This window comes from Haliotis asinina, chromosome 14 (genome assembly GCF_037392515.1).
Source record: "Haliotis asinina isolate JCU_RB_2024 chromosome 14, JCU_Hal_asi_v2, whole genome shotgun sequence".
In the NCBI taxonomy this organism is placed as follows: domain Eukaryota; kingdom Metazoa; phylum Mollusca; class Gastropoda; order Lepetellida; family Haliotidae; genus Haliotis; species Haliotis asinina.
Genome location: NC_090293.1, coordinates 16,967,069 through 16,989,881, shown reverse-complemented (window position 1 = coordinate 16,989,881; position 22,813 = coordinate 16,967,069). Strand labels below are relative to the sequence as shown.

Below are 22,813 nucleotides of genomic sequence, written 5' to 3'. Positions count from 1 at the left end.
CAGTAGTATGGGGAGTAAGGAAAATACAACTCAAGTGAGCGAGTGTAATTTCACGCCACTTTTAGCAATATCCCAGCAATATCACAATGGGGAACACCAGAGACAAGCTGCATGCATTGTACTTATGCGTGGTATCGAACGCAGGTCTTCAGTGTGATGTGTCAATGCTTTAACCATTAGGCTACATCAACAACCCCCCAACAGCTGAGATACAGTGAGACTAGTTTCAAATGTTTACATAAATCACAGCATGGGTTAAACTATACAGACACAGAACTTGAAGTAGGCCACATCTGGGATCTGAACCCATAGCCACAGATTGTGAACCAGATCAACAGTCAATGAGTCCAGAGTCAGTGATAGTGCATCTGGTATAACAGGCTGTTGATGAATGAACAATACTGCTGAGTCAGCAGATGTCACCAAGGATAGACAGAATAAATGATATCAGCTTATCTCCGCCCAACCCCTTCAACAGAACTTAGACTTGGACAAGTTTATTACTCAACAATTACATCATAATTTACAGATTAAATATTAAGAACAAGCTGTCATTATGACACATGTTTGTTCTTGGAGTGACTGCTAGTCTAGACTTACTTATCATACAGAATGACTTTTTTATGGGCCTGTCATTTGTTTGATACTGGCTGCAGTTGGTGTGATGAACAACAGGGAAAGGGCTATGAATATACAACTTCTTCACTGTTGATGTAACATGTAAGCAACATTTAGGTATGGGCACTAACATTGATATCATAACCCAAGTTGTAAATTCATAGACCTTTCCCCACTGTTTATGAACTGATGATTCAGAACAGACTTGAAGCAAGGCTAACATAAAACAGACTAAACCTCCAAAAAGTGGAGCTAGGCTAACATAAGACAGACTAAACCCCCAAAAAGTGGAGCAAGGCTAACATAAGGCAGACTAAACCCCCAAAAAGTGAAGCAAGGCTAACATAAGACAGACTAAATAAAAAGAAATAAATGGAACAAGGCCAACATAACGCAGACTTGGAGTAAGGCTAACATAACCCAGACTTGCAAGAAAGAAAGTGATTAAGACTCTATCATATTTGTGATGTACAGTAAAGGAAAGGCTGCTGACAACATTATTCTCACACATAACCAGGAAGTACAATAAAGGTATTGACTGCTTATTAGTCTGTCACATGTGGGTAGACAAAATAGACGTCATAACACACCTACATCTAACCTAAATTACAATAAAGAAATCGACAGTTTCTTAATGTATCATCGCGACACTGGAATTTGTTTACATAACCTAGTCTTGCGATAAACATCTTGTCACCCTCTCTCATATTTTTGATCACATTCAAAAATGGACCATGCACACATAAACCTAGCCTTGCTCCATGGCTGTACTGAGCTCACAGATGTGTAGTAATTCTTTAACTTGAAGAAGCAAGTCTGGATAAAGGGACAGTAGATTAAGGATTCCAGTCTATTGTTTATTACTTTTTTAAAATAATCACATAAACTATTAATCCTTGCCTAAGAGACTTGTGCAAGACTATAAAAGACATTTCAAATACAAAAACTAGACTAGTTATCAAGCAACTGACAGGCATTAACTGTCATTCCTGTGATGTACATGGAAAGAGATATTTATAAACGATGACTATTCATTTACTGAAAACCAAATATTTCCTTTCAAAGCTCTGACATACTGGCATAACTACTGTACTGAGATAAAAGTATGAAAACCTTGAAGAGTACAAAATCTAGACAAACTTAGGATCTACGAAATCTACACCACCACCACACTTGTGAAATTTTCATCAAATACACATATATTCCAGGCACTGGATCAGGACAATTCACAGGAATAAATGCTACAACTCCCATCAGAACAGCTACCTACAGGAAATAAACAAGCTCAGAGAGCCCAAGTCTTATCTCATCCTCACAACAGTGAACAAGAACCATGAAGCTTGTCATAGAGTGAAACTGGCGTGAAATGTACAACAAACATGGCCTGTTCTTTATTACACCTATTGGGAGAGTGAAATTAAGATTCAATGAACAAGAAACCACCACCCACCTTGGCCCAGCAGCCTCCTTCATCGAGAGTACATCCATAGCTAACACCTGAATCATGTGACCGGTCCTTGAACACACTACGCTATCAAGAGTTCAGCTCAGGTGAGTAATGGATGAAGCGACAGGTGTGCATGTCGTTAGTGACAGGTAAGTCTTGAGGGATGGCTGTCAATCACCCAAGGATCACTGGGTCAACCATATAACTGTATTACCATGAGGAGGGACTGGAGGAACAGCTTGACTAGCTTAGGTCTGCATTTCACCCTGACTTGCTTTTCTCAGTGCTCACATTGTTGCTGGTGTTGTATCACTGCCGAGCAGTCGACGCGAAGTGCTGCTCAAGGGGCTCTCTACTTGTGTAGAATTACTAAGTGTTACACTGTACACTGGCTCAAGTATTCATCATGTTCACAAACTAATTAATTTACCATTCAAGAAGCTGGTTTCATTTTGCAGGCTTCATTATGTCTGACCTTTCTTTCATTTCACACCACTCAAAGGCAGTTAAGGATCAGGCAATTCTTTCATAATCTAAACTTTACTAATATAAGAGGATAGTGTTGTCCTTAGCATCTTCTGACCAGTGTATGCAGCACCATTAAAAGTATCCTCCAGACAACAAGGGATATACATAGTCAAGGATGCTGTGCAGTAGCATCTCGTACTGACATATCATGAAGCAAGTGAGTTAATGAAATCCTTTTCTGATGTCCCTTGCAGTAATATTGCTTGAATATGGTATGAAACTATACTCACTCACTCACTCACTCACTCACTCATAAACTAGATTATGTTCTTCCAAATCTCAAGTATCATTAGTGACTTTCCTTCGTGGATGAAAGCTTACACTTTTTGAGAGGACATTTTAGTGAATTTAAGCTATACTCACTCACTCACTCACTCACTCACTACTTCAGTCAGACACAGACACGTGTAAGCACAGACTTAACACACATATCCCCACATATCCACACACATACACTCGGAAATACACATACAGAATTATTCTCTGTAATCCTACAATATATTTGAACAGTTTCTCAAGCAAACAAGCCAGTCTGCATATATATCAACATTTGTCTAACATAAGGTACTCTACTTGCATCTAATCTGGAGCGTGGCACACACATGGTTGTGTTCACAATGATATTCATGAAAAACTAATCTAAGTCAGCTGCATAACGACTGTGACATTTTTATTTCTTGGCTCACTCAAGAGAATAAATTCTTACGCCATTGTATGCTCAACTGTTATGTAACTACAATCGTGTCAAGGTCACATATACATGGTCATGGATGGCAAATTTATTCAGTCATAAACTCTTGATCTGTTTTTTCATTATGTTCAAGCTGAGGATTAAATATTATGCTTGTAAATTTTAAAAATATAAAACTATACAGATGCGTTACTTGTGATCTAAGTAGGTGAAAAATTTTGACAAAAATTGGTCCGATATAACAGACGCTTATCTTGTGATCTATGTAGGTCAAAAATATTGAAATGAAATGAAGTCCTCTATATCAAGAGAGTCAAAAACTTGAATTTCTATCCCTTTTATGGCAATGCATTCATTTCAAAAGTGAAACAATGTACCCTCTGTAATAACGTCTTGGGGAAATATTCTAATGGTTAATTCATACTCTTGTCAGAATGAAGACCCAGATTCACTTAACAACATGGGTACATTATGTGAAGCCCATTTCAGGTATTCCCCGTCATGATATTGCTGGAATATTGCTTAAGCGGCATAAAGCTCAACTTTACTCACTCACTGTAATAAAGGAGTTGTAATTATCAATATTATTTCCTTGTTTATGACAGTAACTTTGCAATGCCATTTTGAAAAATGAGATTCTATTTAAAATCAATGAAGTCCACATCATGTATAATTCTGTTACCTGATTTGACTACTCTATACCTTTATTAATAATTTATTATGCAAAAAAGGGAGTTAAATTTCGCATGCACGATGATAGGATTCACTTAAATAGATTGAATTCAATCATAAAATGTTATTTTTATTTGGTTTAACTCTTCTGATTACAAGTCCATGATTACTAAATCCAAGAGTGAGTGAACTGGTGAATAATTAAATATATCATACAAGCGAGTCCATGATAGAGGTGAGTAACTGACTGAGTGGGTGAGTGAATGAGAGTGAGTGTCTTTCGAACTGACTTTTTCAACAAATTCTTCTCTCATGCTTGATCTCTGTATCTTTGTGATTGTTCAGAGAGCCAGACGGTAGGTTTAAATTAGAGTGGTAGAGTGAGTGAGGGTTATTTAGAGAGTGACTGAATGCACTTCATGATTTTTCGACAGCTTCATTTTCAAGAATGAACAGGAAGGAAAATGTCCAATGGTTTTATTGTTCGCAATACTTAATCCATTTCTATTACACTGATTAATCGTGTAATTAATTATGATGATCTAATCTCAATCCTACTGCAATAGTGCCTATAGTGATCCCAAGTGCATGTACCAATCAAACAAATAGTTACTGACAATACCACGGAGAGACTACTTACATGTAACCTTGGTAAAGGTTTCTAAATTGGACAAAGCTCAAAGCTCAAAGCTCAAAGCTCAAAGTGAGTGAGTGCGTGCGTGCATGCGTGCGTGCGTGCGTGCGTGCGTGCGTGCGTGCGTGCGTGCGTGCGTGCGTGCGTGCGTGCGTGCGTGCGTGCGTGCGTGCGTGCGTGCGTGTTAATATGATTACCAAAACAGTGAATCTGTCTTCAGGCATAATAAACACTCCTGAATCAATTTCAACCATTCAACCCGTTTGGCCATTTCAGTCTGGCCTTTCTTCATCATGGTCGTCTTACAGTCATTCATGGAGCATGAAACCATAAATTATTATGCTCAGTGAGAGGTCACCCAACGATGCTGACCTGAATTATCAATAAAAGTCATTTCTATTTGCCCTGAAGGTTGCTTCCAAAATGCTCAGCTCGAGTGAGTTCGTTTTGGCCGAGTGGGCAAATATTGCAAGGATGACCTCTAGCATTGGAGATAGCAGGACTTGATGTAGGAAAAACCTCAAAGTGAAGAATGTTTAGATGTTTACCTCTCAGGTGAAACCCACACGTGAAACACTGTGTTGAGAAACCAAGTAAAGATCAGAAAACTCTAGGATTCAAACCCACAGTTATAGGTTTGAATCTAGACCGTCTCAGTCTCTGATTCTTGGTTTCCCCTGCCATGATATTTCTGGAATATTGCCAAAAGCAGTTCAAACCATACCCACTCACTCACTCAACTCACTCTCTCACTCACTCACTCAAGGATGAGCACAAAGCCTCATCTCTTAATGCAAAGAGAGAATGATGCATGTACATCATCAGGATCTAAAAGGAAGCATATTTTCACAGTGTCATCCAATTCCAGTCTCACTCACAGTCCATGAACAGCACTTAGTTACTTTCCCTTACTGCCTGGCCCTCTCTCAAGCCCTAAATGAAGCTCCACATAATCAACAAACTGTCTTGATAGTCACCATGGTTATGTGGGTCTCCCTTTCAATGTAAATGCAGTTGTATCTTCGAGTAAAAACTTTATTTTTTCAGAAGCTTGTTGATCTATTCTTAGAGCAGCAATTTTTTAATATAATTATACTGGATCCCTCATTTTGTGATAAAAATCTCCCAAATACCAGCCAATATTGGAAATCAGGACCTTTTTGCTGGGAGCATTAGTGATCATGTTCAATCGAAACAGGAATGGAATTAAGAATTTGCACGAGAATTCCAATTGCTAATATCTGTTGGCAAAACGTAGTCAATTCTAAGGCTATTGGAGAATTTCCACATGACTCAAGTTGTAGGAATGTATTTCTTATAAAACTAGCTGATGTGAAACCAAATGTAATTTGCTATGGTTTGATACTGCCACTAGTATACACACATGCACATGACGCACAGTAGCAAGATACCATTGGCTGCACAACTGATTACATATAGTGCAGAGTGTGAACAGGACTTTAGCTGAGGAAGCTTTCTCGGATAAAAATGTTAAAAAACAAGTACAAATTTGAAAAAGAATTATATCGTTCCAAATTGGGTTATTTTATGTAATATTCATATTTTATTAATTGCAATTTGAAAATTTTTATTCATAAAATCTCATGCTGAACTTCCAGCTTTCTGCCAGCAGTCTTTGCATGATCCTGTCTGACTGAGTGAAAGAGTGAGTGGGTGTGAGGCTTTATGGCGCTTTATATTCAAGCAATATCATGGCAGGGGCAACAGAAATGGGCCTCACACATTCTACTAGTTGAGAATCCAACTCCCTTCTTCAGCGTGACAAGTGAACTACATAACAACAAAGCTACCCAACAGCCCTACAGAAATTGGAAGTGGTGCTTATGAATGTTTATTTGAAAGTATTCAACCCTGCAGTATGTAGTGTACAGTATTCACAAGCTGTCACTTCATAGAAGTAGGAGTATATTGATAACCAATAAGTCTACAGTTTTCAAGAGGTGATGCAACCAGTCATAAAACTATTGAAACAGTCAAGAAAATACCATAGCACTGACACTACAAGCTTCTTTAACGGCATCAACTTGAAAACTTTCTGTGACAAGCAGGGTACTTACAATTAAAACTAGGGCTGCAAAGATTCGGTTTTATTCAATTGAATCTGACACCTTGGCTTCGATTTTCAACAACAACATTCATTATTTCGATTCAATACATGAATAATTATTTTAATTATTTCCACACTGCCAGAATGTAATTTTGACCCAATCCGGAATGGTTTCAAGTGCTGAAATATAGCGAAATGTGATTTGTTGACATCGGCCTAATTATCCAGTAAGAATTGTTAGTAGACAAGTTGTCAGTGGATTTCACCCCCAAAAAGCTGACTCTGACAGCTAAATGAAATCTGATGTTTTTACTTGTATGAGGAATCAAATAAAATATGATCAAATTGTGGGTCCAGTATCGAAAATCAAATTGAATCAGGGGCTAGGTGAATCGCTGCGGTCTTAATTAAAACTAATAGATGAGTCATCAGGAGCTCACATAGGACTGGAATCATTTGCTAAAGTATGGGATTACTGCAGTGATTTGTGTCTTGCATACAAGAATACTGTACATGTTGTACAAGCTGTGATCACTACAGAGCAATAAATGTATGCTATAACAGGTCATGTTATACCATGGTTGTAATATAGTCATGTCATAAAAATATAAATTCATTCTTCATTGATGAAGAATATATGCATTACAGTACAGGTCATATTTCCATACTGTTATCACATGACTAAATTCTATGACATGGCTAATTGATAAACAGTATATATGACATAGCTTGGGTCATGTTTCTACACATCTTATGACATGATTAGATTACAAACATATCACTCTACACTGATAAAATATACAAATGTTTCATATAGTTTGTCACACATTACAATATTGTCTGGCATTGCCTTTCTTTCCCTTCAAAGTGCCTTCGGTAGGTATTTGTAACTGACTTCTACCTTGGTCTAACTTCCAAAAAGACATCCTCCATGATCTATCTTTTCAATGACTTCCCCGCTCTTTTCAATGACTTCCCGCTCCTTTCATGCTGACAATCTTTACAATGACTCCCCCTCTGTCTATCTTTTCAGTGGCTTCCCATGTCTGTCTTTTTAATGGCCTCCCCTGCATATCTTTTCAATGAATTCTTCCTCTGGCCTGTCCTTTCAGTGATGTCCCTTGTCTATCCTTTCAATGGCCATTCCTGCATATCTTTTCAATGACTTTCCCTCTGTCTATCTTTTCACTGGCTTTCCCTCTGTCTATCTTTTCAATGACTTTCCCTCTGTCTATCTTTTCAATGACTTTCTTTTCAATGACTTTCCCTCTGTCTATCTTTTCAATGACTTTCCCTCTGTCTATCTTTTCAATGACTTTCCCTCTGTCTATCTTTTCACTGGCTTTCCCTCTGTCTATCTTTTCACTGGCTTTCCCTCTGTCTATCTTTTCACTGGCTTTCCCTCTGTCTATCTTTTCAATGACTTTCCCTCTGTCTATCTTTTCAATGACTTTCTTTTCAATGACTTTCCCTCTGTCTATCTTTTCAATGACTTTCCCTCTGTCTATCTTTTCAATGACTTTCCCTCTGTCTATCTTTTCACTGGCTTTCCCTCTGTCTATCTTTTCAATGACTTTCCCTCTGTCTATCTTTTCAATGACTTTCTTTTCAATGACTTTCCCTCTGTCTATCTTTTCAATGACTTTCCCTCTGTCTATCTTTTCAATGACTTTCCCTCTGTCTATCTTTTCACTGGCTTTCCCTCTGTCTATCTTTTCACTGGCTTTCCCTCTGTCTATCTTTTCACTGGCTTTCCCTCTGTCTATCTTTTCAATGACTTTCCCTCTGTCTATCTTTTCAATGACTTTCTTTTCAATGACTTTCCCTCTGTCTATCTTTTCAATGACTTTCCCTCTGTCTATCTTTTCACTGACTTTCCCTCTGTCTATCTTTTCACTGGCTTTCCCTCTGTCTATCTTTTCAATGACTTTCCCTCTGTCTATCTTTTCAATGACTTTCTTTTCAATGACTTTCCCTCTGTCTATCTTTTCAATGACTTTCCCTCTGTCTATCTTTTCAATGACTTTCCCTCTGTCTATCTTTTCACTGGCTTTCCCTCTGTCTATCTTTTCACTGGCTTTCCCTCTGTCTATCATTTCAATTACTTGATCTATCTTTTCAACTGACTTCCCCTTGTTCTCTTCAACCAATTTCTACCTTGGGCTATGTTCTCAAATGACTTCTCCATGGTATATTTTTCAACTGATTCTTCTCTCATGAGCAAATTAGTGAAACAGACAATTCTTATCAGTTCAGAGGACAGCCTGAAAGGATGCACGTCAGATATGAATAGCATTTGGGTAAAGTCAGGAACACAGTGGTAACGCTGAGAACAAAGAAACAATCATGGCATACTGTGGCTCAAACTCAAGGTCAGCTGTCTGAGTCTGGTCCACAGGAAGCATCCATGGCATTACTTCAGATCTGGGCCACCTGTGTCTTATATGCATTAAAACTGTTCCTCATACATTAACCATTACAGCTGACTACACTTGTAATGTTCCACGCCAGAAAGAACTTCCACTGGAATCTGACTTCAGACATGTGTGCAAAACTGCAGACTCACAGTGATCCTAATATTTTGCACTCAAACACAGCTTTTGTAAGACAAAGCATTAAAAAATAATCTGCAAAGTCTGTGCATCAATTACCTTCCCTGTTGGCTATTTGTGTTTTCAAATAAAAGTGGAATAGTGTGCACTCGTCTGATTAAAAAAGTATATTAACAGAAAAAATTCATTTGATCATTCCTTCTAATTCTCTGGCATTTTCTGCCGACTGGCCGTCTGCCCAATCATCAGTAGGAAAGTTTCACTGGTGACATAACGTTACACTATTTTTCTCCCGCAGTGCTCTGTTGAAAAATAATGAATGATTCACTGAAAAAAATGTGTTTAAACATTGTTCCCCCAACTGGGACCATGCTGAAAGAAAAATCCTAAAACATTAACAAAATCTCAGAAAGGGCTGTCTCAAAATATCTATAATTTATTTTCCTTCTTTTTCTCTGCGATAAGAGCACACAAATCTGTTTTGAGTTCTTTGAGTCGAGTCAATCTTCTTTCAGTTCCATCTCTGCCAAAATGGATATCCATCTCAATATCAAAATCTACTGAAATAATGTCATATGATTCAGACAGTAGACTAAAACAATCTTGCAAATGAATATTTCTGAGAGTTCCTTCTCAAAAAAGATAAAACGTTATAGCAATTAATCTACAAAACTTCAAAAACAACCTTGTCCACATTAATTCTCCAAGCATGTTTTGAGATAACCCCTTGATTACTTGCTACAGGTAAGTTCCTACCTGTGTGGTGGTGGTCCCTGCCAATAGCCATCCCAGAACCGATGAGTGACATGGTGCCTGTGCTAGGGCTTTTGTGATGCATTCCGATATCCTGAATAGCTGCGTCTAGATCGCGGGAGTCGCCGAAACTACCCGATCTGGCCATCACAGCACAGTGTTACACTGTCTTGATTCAATCTTATGTCCACAAAATATCACCTGCAAAAAACATTTTCACCAGGTGACTGAAGAAGGTAGCATCCAGGGCATGTATTGCTATGTGTTGGGTTCTCCTCCAAATTTATCCCAGCTCTCACAAACAAAACATTATTCAGAATGAATTTACTGAATTACCTTAATAATTTCAAAACTTCAAGTGTTGATATTTCAGTTGACAAACAGTGAATTTCATTAAAATTAGATTAGGTTCACGGTAACTAAACAGAAGTCTCAAGACTTTTCTCTGAAATAAGACAATCAGATATAGAACGCTTGGCTCAAAAGCGAACCAAAAAAATTGCAATCTAGGTCGAAAACTAATAAACATTACATACTCAATGAAATGCTGATCATAATCAAAACATCATACCAACTCTGTGAGGTTTTTGCAGAATTGTTTGTCCTAAAAATACACAAGATGTTTAACAATCTATCATTAAAATATTAACACAGTTCACTATTTTGTTACATGGAACCCGTGAAGGTCCCGGGGTAGAATAGGTCTTCAGCAACCCATGCTTGCCATAATAGGAGACTATGCTTGTCGTAAGAGGTGACTAACAGGATTGGGTGGTCACCCTCGCTGACTTACAGACCGCCGCCATATAGCTGGAATATTGCTGAGTATGGCGTAAAACTAAACTCACTCACTGTTACAAGGGAGGAAAGCAGAGAAAGGGACAGCCAGGTGTATGAGAAAACATTGAGGCGGTACAGCACAGGTTAATGATTAAATAACTTTCTCTGCACTAATGTGCACGTGCTTCTTGAACACATGGCTGTGTCCTTCTCTGCACTCATAATAAATAGTGAACTGTGTCAATATTTTAAAGACAGTCTGTGAAACAACTTCTTGTATTTAAAATTGGGCAAAAATTATGCAAAAAACTCAGGTATGATGTTTTGATTATGATCAGTGGTTTATTGAGAATTATACAGTTTTTTTAGTTTTCGAGTTGGACTGCAATTCATCAGTCTGCGTTTGAGCGGAACAGGCGGCAGCAGTGCTTTACATGCTTAACATTACTAAGTTCAGACTGACTACTTTAATTCCAGTCTATACTTTTAAAAATATTTTGACAAATCTCTTGGTGAAATATTTTAAAACTAAACAAAGGAACATCTTAAAATGTCAAACAGATGGCTGACATTGTATAGCAGTACTTCCAGTGGGCAATCTGAAAATATTTTCCATTTATCCCACAAACAGAAAGCTGATTTTGACATGATAAGTCTCACAGGTCATAATGTAGACCACAGTACTCAGATTTAACATTTCCAGGTCTGCTGATTAGATTGGAACTGACTGACTTTCCTTATCTGGCAAGTGACACTTTCAGGGCACACTGACATGACAAACAGAATGTTCTGGAGTCTGTGTTCAGCAGTAGTGGGTACTTAGATCCAATTCTAATGGGATTACAACAGCCAAACTATGGGGGGGGGGGGGGGGGGGGGGGGGGAGAGGGAGGGGCTTCAGAAATACAAGGATACCATGAATGTCTTGATGATAATAATAATTAAGGGCCCTCGTCCTTTCAATAGCAGTCGACATGATCTGACTATATGACCACAAACCAGCTATCATTATTCCAACATAGACACAGTGATCAATTAACAAATCCAGTAAATGATCATAAAAGCATATATAAAATCAGTAAAACACCTGCTCATCAATAAACACTCAACACCAGACTACAACATACGTATAAAATTGTGAGTTCGCAGCAGTAGTCAGTCATATGACCATAAAAACTATTCAGTTGCCATGGTAACTAGGGGAGCCTACTGAGAGTTTTTAACAATGGCCATTGCAGTACAGTAAAGTCTGTTTAAAATGAACATGTTACAACAGACTGACATGTATTACAAACTGTTAAATTATCCTTGCCATTTGCTATGAATATTTTAGCTAAAATATGCATAGCTAATTAGAGACACAACAAACATATTCACTGATTGCTTAGAGTTAATCTTAAACATGCCTTGCTTTATCACTCCACACAACTGGCACAGTATTTCAGTAGATGTCATTTATTTTATACTATTTAAATACTAGTAGTTGTAAACTATCTTATGGTATTGCAATAGTTGGCAACTATTTTTAGAGCATTGCAATTGTTGGCAACTATTTTATAGCACTGCAATAGTTGGCAACTATTTAATAGTATTGCAATAATTGGCAGCTATTATCACTGCAATAGCTGGCAACTATTTCACAGCACTGCAATAGTTGGCAACTATTTTATAGCACTGCAATAGTTGGCAACTATTTCACAGTATTGCAATAATTGGCAACTATTTTACAGCACTGCAATAGTTGGCAACTATGTTATAGCATTGCAATGGTTGGAAACTATTTTATAGTACTGCAATAGTTGGCAACCATTTTTACAGGATTGCATTAGTATAAAACCAACTGTAAGGCTTATAAGTAATTATATGCAAAAGTGTAATAGAAATTAATTATGCATTGTCAACAATAAAGAGGATGGCTATTTTCCTCCTCAGCCAAATCAAATGAAGAGGAGGTAATTCCAATCTCTGTCATAAACCTGGTTAATATATACACACCAGGCTTCAAATCTGACTTGAAACTAAGAATTTCTCATTCAAAATTTATGGTACATTTTAATCATGTTTATAACTAACGGGAATGGTTGAAACCATGAATTCTGACACTTATCCACGATACCATCAGCACTGTGAAATTCCGCACCACACAGCCACTTTTTTGTTCTAAATCCCTCTACCCTTCCGGCTACAACAGGAACAGCTTTGATTATAGTAATGAGGTGGAAGGAACATGGAATGATTATCATCATGGTCTTTTGCCTTAATAAGTTAAGATCGAGTTAATGTTTTGAGCCAATGAGAACTGAGGTACACAAACATACATTGGTTAATTACAGAATGATGTTTAACTGTTGGGTTTTCAAGATGTATTCTTGAACTTTTTGTACAATGCCATTTGCAAGCAACTCAAAATTAATTGAGTAATGTCAATTTAGTTTGATAAATTTTGCAAATATCTGCAGATCTGTTGTTAATTCAGTAACCATGGTAACCAATTAAATCTAAGCATGACGACTCTGAGACTTTCAAGCAAAACCTCTAACACAGTGATCACGCGAATGGCCAACACAATATCGTGAGATGTATTTCCTACTTTGCCAGATAATTAAGTTATCTGAACTTGTCCAGATAAAGATTACAAAGGAAAACAAGCATGGTTTTACATAATGCTGAGATGTGTGTCCAGTGAGCACAAATGTATAGGATGGAAGCCGAAAATTACACATACTGTGTCCCCTGGGAAGCAAAGTAATATTCACTGTTCAAAATTTGTGCCAAGAAATACAAAGTGTTGTAATCATCAACTAGTATTTTACAGACTACCATATCATTTCATCAACTAGTATTTTACAGACTACCATATCATTTCATCAACTAGTATTTTACAGACTACCATATCATTTCATCAACTAGTATTTTACAGACTACCATATCATTTCATCAACTAGTATTTTACAGACTACCATATCATTTCATCAACTAGTATTTTACAGACTACCATATCATTTCATCAACTAGTATTTTACAGACTACCATATCACTTCATCAACTAGTATTTTACATACTACCATATCATTTCATTAACTAGTATTTTACAGACTACCATATCATTTCATCAACTAGTATTTTACAGACTACCATATCATTTCATCAACTAGTATTTTACAGACTACCATATCATTTCATCAACTAGTATTTTACAGACTACCATATCATTTCATCAACTAGTATTTTACAGACTACCATATCACTTCATCAACTAGTATTTTACATACTACCATATCATTTCATTAACTAGTATTTTACAGACTACCATATCATTTCATCAACTAGTATTTTACAGACTACCATATCATTTCATCAACTAGTATCTTACATACCACCATACCATTTCGTCCATATTTGGGCAGTTCATTTCATGGCGAGATCTGGAATTGGCAGCTGCCAAATTGCAGAGGTTATAAATGATGATAAATGTAACAAGCAACGGTACTGAGATTTTATGCCGGTGTTGACAACTAGCCAGATTGGACAGCTTCTGGTTTTGACAGCGTCCACTGTAGTTGCAATCTAAATGAAGTCAGCTGAAATAAGGGTCAATATCAAGATCAAGCTTCATGCACTTTTACAGCAATGTGTTTGCATACTGAGATCCAATAGTGAACTTTGACATGAGTACCTCACTCTCACACATTACACTGATTCTCAAGTCATCGGGTGGTGGGGTAGCCTAGTGGCCAAAGCGTCTGCTCGTCACACCGAAGACCCGGGTTCGATTCCCCACATGGGTACAACGAGTGAGGCCCATTTTCTGGTGTGACATTGCTGGAATATCACTAAAAGCGGCGTAAAACCAAACTCACTCACTCACTCAAGTCATCATCTCCATGCCGATGTCATGCCCACTCTTGTGTCCCCTCCATGATATTTTTTATATATTCCTAAAAGCGGCATAAAATCACTAACTCGCTCAGTAATTCACTCCTTTATGCTGAGCAGCAGACAGGGCAACAACAAATACTTTCTTTATTTCTATGACCCAACTGGGGATTGGACCACAAACATCAAGCCTTCCAAGCAAACACTCTAATCACTACACCATCAAGGTACTCCAGTGCTTTCACAAACCGTATCACATGACAGTTGGGGCTGTGGGGTAGGCTGGTTAAATAGTTTGCTTGTCACGCCAAAAGCACAGGTTTGATTCTCCACACCGGCACAATGTGTGAAACCCATTTCTGGTGTCCCCTGCCGTGATGTTGCTGGAATATCACTAAAAGCAGCATAAAAACACATTCAACTCACTCGCTCACTCACCTGACAGGTAACTGATATTGGCATGCTAATTCCGACAAATATAAGACGTTTTTATCAAAATCTACAACATATTTCATCTATAACATTGAATATTACCAGTCCTTCAATACAGGCCAAATGCTCAAATGTCAATCAACCATGAACAGAATGAGACAAAATTATTGATGCATCCTTCCATAACCTCAAGGCATGTGACTGGTTGCCAAATTGGGAGATATCTTACCACTACAAGACGGAGACAGCTCAATATGTACGAGAACAGCACAGCTAGCTTGTATAGCGCAATGAACCAGTCAGGGTACAACACAACCCCAAGCAAACATCTGTCACATTGTTCATTGATTTGAAACCTACAAGTTTCTCCCATGAACAGAATCAATAGCTAGCACCATATACCACCTACAGTGTTCATTTTGCAAATAGCTTAATCTTGTGCACATTTCTTGAATTTGGCTGAGATAGGTATTAATGAAGCTATGCTTGATCTGTGATAATGAAATACCTGGCTACCTTGCTTATGCGATTACATAAGTGCAATCTACATGGGATATACCTATATATATTACATGCAGTTTCTAGGTCAACTCTTACTGGTCGAGGCACAGGGATTTGGGAGCCAATCATTTTAATGCCTGATAAACATGATCAACAAATGGTTTTCACTTAATCAATACATACATTGTTTATAGTGATTTCTTTTCCAATTTTAATCAGTTATACTACTCAAACAAGGTAAGGGCTACCCACCTCTCACATAACCAGGGATGAGAAAGGGTATGAGTGAAAAGACAGGAAAATGAGTCAGGGATCTTAGGGCAATTCACCAGATAGACCCTTGCATTAGCAAGTCTACAGAATTCTGCTGATCCATGAAAAACCCTCATCTCTGTACAATCATGGCTACAACAGTAAATATGTCATAGAGTACTCAAAATTTTCAGAACATCTTGATTTTTTCAAACCACTAATTGCTTTCTCACCAGAGATTATCTATAGTACTGGATGGTCCTTAACCATTTTTGAGTAGTATACATTTGGCAATCAATACTATACCCATTACACTTGGCACATGAACAAACAAGATCTGTCAGTGTGGGTAACAAGGAGTGGTAGTTTAATTAGATGCACAGTTAATTATTAATATCATTAGTTTGTCATGCACGTAATTACTTAACTGTTAATAATAACTTTAATGAACCGATAACAATGCGCAATAGAAAACATACACAAGCGGTATCAATAGCAAATTACATAAATAAATGTATATCAAGTACCAGGACGGTGGCAAATAGATCTGTTGGGGGTCATATTTATGAATTAAACATCACCAAGCCGACTGAGGAGTAAATTAATGGTTTTTGTTCACTTAAGATGTAGCAAGGAAACTTCTGAATGTTTTTACCATGACAGTTTAAACTGTGTACATGTAGATAAAATACTACTGATCTATGTTGATTTCTAACCCACTGACAAAAACGATGTGGAGAGGTTCTTAGGCCTTCATCTTCATCATCAAGTGTGTAACCAGTATACACTGATAAAGTGAATTAGATTTACACGAATTCTGATGCCAAAACGTACTTGTAATCGTGGGTATCCATCATTCTAAGTTGCAAATTTTATTTAAATACAGCAAAAAAGAGCAAAGAGACAATTAATAAATATTTACAGCCAAAACAGTGATCCATAAATTTTGAGCATTGATATTGTATCTTACAACAAGTGACAGGATAACCATACAAAATAGTGTGGCCCACAAGATTATGACTTGTAAACTATGTAAAGGGATGTTGAGTAGGACTACATGGTATTACCAGTATACCAGTATACTGAAATATGCATTTCAAATGATGAGTATTGCATTGTATTTTCTCAGAACCGGAATTTTTGATAACAAAAATATATGAGTTGAACTGAATTTTTCCATTGTAATTAACTGGCAGAACAGTATACCTTACATACGAGGGGATGTCAATAAGCTTTGAGCCTTGAGCATTTTTCATACCCAGGTGTCACAGCCTATGGTACGACATTGAACCTTGGGGTGTAGCTGATGTGATATATAAGTTTTGGTATCCTACTCTCAGAAGTTATTGAACAGCTCACATTGACAGAAAGAGCCCCCCCTCATGGCAGTGAAAATGAATAAAACTGAGTATAGAGTAATAGTAATTAAGTTTTTAGTTCTTGAAGGAAACTCGGCGAAGAACATTGAAGAAAGGTTTTCAGCAGTTTATGGGAAGTCTTCCCCTTCATCTGCTACCATCAAACGATGGGTCAATGAATTTAAGCATGGTAGAGTGAGTCTTGAAGATGACCCCCGTCCAGGTCGCCCAACAACAAGCACTAGTCAGGAAAACATTGACAGAGTGCATAGACTTGTGCTGGAAAATCGTCGAATCACACTCCACGAGTTAGAGGAGACCACAGGCATTTCACACGGATCCATCGAGACAATTCTTCATGAACATCTTGTCATGTCTAAGGTGTGCGCAAGATGGGTGCCAAGAATGCTTAAGGTGAAATGAAACAAACAAGGGTCACCATAAGCAACTCCATGCTAACCAGATACAACAAGAGTCCAGAAGATTTTCACTTTAGGCTAGTAACCTGTGATGAAACCTGGATCCACCGCTATGATCCTGAGAGCAAACAAGAATCCATGGAATGGAAACATGTCACTTCTCCCAGGACCAAAAAGTTTGAAGCCTCCAGATCAGTGCAGAAGGTAATGGCGACAGTCTTCTGGGATAGCAAAGGCGTCATCCACATAGATTACTTACCAAAAGGAAGAACAAATCAACAATGAATGGGGAATATTACGCTAACTTGTTGAGGCAAGTGCGACAGTCAATCAAGGAGAAGCGCCGGGGCAAGATCAGACATGGTATTCTTCTACATCAAGACAATGCTCCAGTACACACCTCTCGCGTTGCAACCACTGCTGTCCAGGAATGCGGGTACGAAATCTTGCCGCATCCCCACTTCTTTCCAGACCTGGCACCAAGTGATTACCATCTGTCCCCAAATCTCAAGAAACACTTGTGTGGTCGTAGATTTCAGGATGATGATGAGCTTATTGCTGCTACTGAGGCTTGGTTTGAGGACCAAAATGGCACATTCTACAGAGATGGCATCAGCACCTGGCAGAAAAGATGCATCAAGTGTCTTGACTCACAAGGGGACTATGTTGAAAAATAAATGTGGTTCATACCAATATTTTGTGTTTTTCTATGCAAGGCTCAAAACTTACTGACCTCCCCTCGTACAAATAGCCCTCGTAAAAAAGGAAAATACAACCCTTAAAAATCAAATTTTAATTCAAGGCTTCTGTCATCATATATAGGTTTTCTGAAGACAAAAATCCATAAAACCAAAAATAAGACTCGTCTCACCCAGAATTTACGGATTTAGTATGCAGAGAGTAGGGTCTAATGCAGGGCTCCAAATATTGGACTGAATGCAAATGCAGAGATCATGTACACGTATTTACAAAGAACAACATCTCCATATACATTCTTTATGGATAACAACTTCTTCTATCCTGTATAAGTGAGTGAGTGATCAGAGACAGTGATTGCAATATTCCTTCAGCAGCACCCCTGTGGGTTAATTTTCAAGAATCAAGTCATAACAGAGAGGAAATACTCTGGGTATACTTTATCCATTTCTATCACACTGATGATATAATTTACTATATGCCTCCATACTCTGTACTACTACAGCATATAGTGATCCCATACTGACTACCTAGTCAAACGTAATGTAACTGTCATCATCTTCATGGTTGTGTGAAAGGGTAACCTTGGTAACAGTATCATAACTTAATGTCAAGAACCGTGGTACTGTTATATGTCAAGTAGGGGAAAAACAAAATCCAACTAGTGACATGCAAGCTCAAAAGTTTGTTTTCACCAACTTTACATTTTTAATAAACTTATAAATGACCCTGGACTGTTGTCAACTGGTGTCCAGACACATATAAATAATATCTACATTCGACATTGAAAAACTGTGAAGTGATATGAATAAGAAATAAAGTTTTTATATTTATTTTGTTTGACGCTTCAATAGGTCCAGCTATACCATAGCCATCCTCAATATCTCCTGAGTATATGTTCCGATCAGAGACCATATATCAGTATATGGTCTCTGGTTCCGATGGATCTCCACTATACCTTGGATGTATCTATGATTTTATTACCTCCCTTTGCTGACTCCGCATTCTCACAGTAGCCAATCAGAGAAGTCACCGTTACAATTAAGCTTGCCAGTGTGAACAGTGGTCAACAAAGATAGCGGTCGCAATCTCAGATTTTCGTGGAAATCATACAGACGAATAAATAGGGACAAAACTTCGAAGAAACATATGCAATTGGATAAAAGGCCAGCCAAGGGAGGTAAATGCATCCAGGGTAAAGCCAGGGCTTATCGGAGCGTATACATTGGAAATATCAAGGATGTACCATTGCAGTCTCTAAACATGCTAAATAAAACAAACCTGGGGAGGACAGAGAATCTACATGAGTACAAATCGATGAGTCTAGGACTAAGGGCTAATTTAGAGTGTCGGACCATCCAGTCTTGACAGTAACCTCATGTGAAAATATTTGGTTGCTGGAGATCCACAATCTTACTGGAATGTCAACTGGTATGAACAAGGAAGTGCTAATATGGGTGCTTGACCATGAGGAAATGTAGCACTTTCTGTGCAAGGGTGCCATTACGATAGTCATAAATATAGGTGTTACAACCACTTAAGCCTCAAAATTTCCTAGTACAATGGCACAGAGGGATCTACCATTTGATTTGAGTGCCCTTTAGAGGAACATTTGGAAAAAGTCACTGTTTTGTTCACAAATGTAATTTTTAACATTCAAAACAAATCATGTTTATGTTTTAGGTTTTTGTTTGTTGTTTAACATCGCACTCAGCAATATTCCAGCTATGTGGCGGTGATCTGTAAAAACTTGAGTCTGGTCCAAACTCAATCCATTGATCAAAATCATGAGCACCTAGCTGTACAACTGAGATACAATGCCATGTGTCACCCTATTCCATTTGTCACCTCTTATGACAAGCATGGGTTGCTGATATTCTAACCAGGATCTTCACTTTTATCATTCTGATGAAATACAATAATAAAAACATAATGAACATGGTTTTATGTGATGGGCGAATGTTGTGTCCAAATATATGCGATTAATCATCCAAAACTGTGTTTCAAAGGAGATATTGCTTGTGTGTGTCTCCTAGGATATATCATTTGACATACAGATTCTGATAATGCTAAGTTGATGTCATGAACTCAATGACATCATAATGCTATGACATCGCTACAAGTACACAGCAAGTCAAATGACAGTACCATGTTCAGAGATGTACATTTTTCATTGAAAACGGAAGAAGAATGACTTTTCATGACATAGACTCTCACCCTCATGCCCTTTGATATCAAACATGTCAACACTCTTTGATAAAAGTAGAACTATCCTCATCAAGCCCATATTTATCAACCATCAACAAGTGGTTATTGGAAGATTATGAACATTGGTTGTGTTCTTGATTGTTGCATGAACAATTGCAAAAGATGTCACTAACAGATATCTTTATCTTAACATAAGCCATCTGTGTAGTCACAATGCCTCTGTGACACATAAAGCCTAGCTTGCTATAGAGAGGGTAAACACAAAATCTGATATAATCTGTTTGCAATATGCTGACAATGTATGCTGAAAGTGTATTATCATCTGTCAATAGATCACTGTATACTAAATTTCTATTCTCAGCTTCCTGGGGAGTATCAGTCCCTCCAAAAATTAAAGCAAATTCTGCACCCTATTTTTCAATATTCTGCAACACATTCTGTGGTTACAATATTTAGAAAAAAACATTATACAGACCTTAATAGTTCTCAAACACAGCTATAAGGTTAAGTGGACAGTACACATCACATCTTGAGCAAGTTTGATGACACCTTTTTCTGTGTTTGAGAATTAAACACTCGCTGAAAGTTCTCACTCGTAACTTTGATGTGGACAAACAACTTCAGGTTTCATGCAAATAACAATTTTATGTTTAAATAAAATCTGAAACAATTTCAGTTTTCAAAATTATCGATTTTGAGAATGTAATTGCAGTGTCGAATAATAATTCATCAAATGTCATTTGAAAGATATCTAAAACTTGCTTCATTAATAAAGTATCTTTAACCATTATAACTTTGGAAATGTTGTCACAGTAAATATGTCAGTTCATTTTATGTGTATAACCCATCCTACTTTTGACATTAGCTCTACTTTTCATTTTGGCTGTCAGTCAGTTTTCACTCAACTTTTAAAGCAAGCAAATTCTGCGGCAGAAAAGTGGAAAACTCTGCAGGGATTCTGCAGGAAAATGTGTTTTCCGCAGACCAGACGTTTCTCTGCATGGAAAGGTAAATTCCGCGAGTTTTTCTGTAACTGTGGAATCACGGAATCCAGGAGGGACTGGAGCATGCAACTGCAGTAACCTCTCACTACAGACACATATACACATATATATCTAGTAACAAAACATTCATTCAGTATAAATAACATTCTACACAATCAATGGTTGCAAATATGTCATCTAAATACCTACCTTCATCAACAGACTAGTGTAAATCATGGGGAAAAAAACATAAGCTGATTACATAATTTGGCAATTTATGCACCCTAGATCAATTTAATATTCGAATATGATCAAGCCCAGAAATTACTTTAGTAAGTGAGCTACAATAACATTAATATGCATTCCTCTGAAGCCCACATGTGTTATTACATCAGATATTAACTGCACTTGCAGACAGCTGTTGGTTTCGTAATGTGCGAGGAATCCAATACTCAAGTATTGATCACGTTGACATCGACTTCTGACAAGAATCTACCAAAATGGCCCTGTTTACCAGATAAAATCAATGTCACTTCAGGCTTCTGACTGTCAATGCCATCATGTAATATGGGTAGGGACTGACTTGGTTTAAATACAGCTTCCAAACGTTAGACACTTACGATATCATTTAAATCCCCACGGCACTGACAGACAGATCATCTGATCACCCGCTTCGCAGATTTGAGTCGCCCTATTAAAAAAAAAACGGACAGTCTGTCCGCTGAAACAAGCAGTAAATCGCAAGCAAATATCATTTCACCTATACAGGTGCAAGCTATGAAGTGATAAGTAGTAGTAAGTGGCAAAATACTTACAGAGGTTTCATAAAATGATTCCGTATCAGTATTCGACGTCGGATTTTGACCATTTCCAAAATACCGGAAGTTTGATGATCATCGCAGCCGGATCGGGAAAACCGGGAAAATATCTAGACTTGGTGACGGTCGACAAAACATTTCCGTGCTGCATTCAGTTACAGGCTTTTGATGTCAGTACGTTTTTATTGCTACCAGAAACCAGACTATCTATATATAGCAAATGAACCCACTGTTTCTTTAACAGCATCATAAACATTACATGCTAAAAACTGTCAGACAGACCTGTATTACATAAAAAATACTGTAAGACGCTATTTGATCCCATCTACTCACGTGATAGGCAGACATCTCCACGTTTATATTTTTTGTGGACGCAAACAGAAAACACAGCATTAAAGATAATCAGACAATGCTGTGTAGGCAAATAAATACCCGAACATGCATGTTATTTATTACTAATTATGTAATATAAATTTGTGACGTAAACGAAATACTTGTGAATAAAATTTAATAATATGGCTTATATT

At 37.6% G+C, this 22,813-nt stretch overlaps 1 protein-coding gene across 4 annotated transcripts in view; it reads right to left on the bottom strand.

Annotated features, from left to right (window-relative positions):
- The window catches only part of LOC137262300 (oxysterol-binding protein-related protein 8-like), a 128,053-nt gene extending 105,690 nt beyond the window's left edge, over positions 1-22,363 (bottom strand). Inside the window, exons 1-2 of one of the 4 annotated variants that reach the window (XM_067800117.1) lie at positions 22,284-22,363; positions 9,967-10,164 (exon numbers count right to left, since the gene is read on the bottom strand). In XM_067800117.1, coding sequence (XP_067656218.1) covers positions 9,967-10,111 — 145 coding nt within the window. In that variant the 5' untranslated portion in view covers positions 10,112-10,164; positions 22,284-22,363. Of the gene's footprint in view, positions 1-2,068; positions 2,351-9,966; positions 10,165-22,088; positions 22,147-22,283 lie in introns of those variants that run through there. The other 3 variants (XM_067800118.1, XM_067800123.1, XM_067800119.1) reach the window with 3 other exon arrangements.
- Positions 22,364-22,813: the final 450 nt, after the last annotated feature.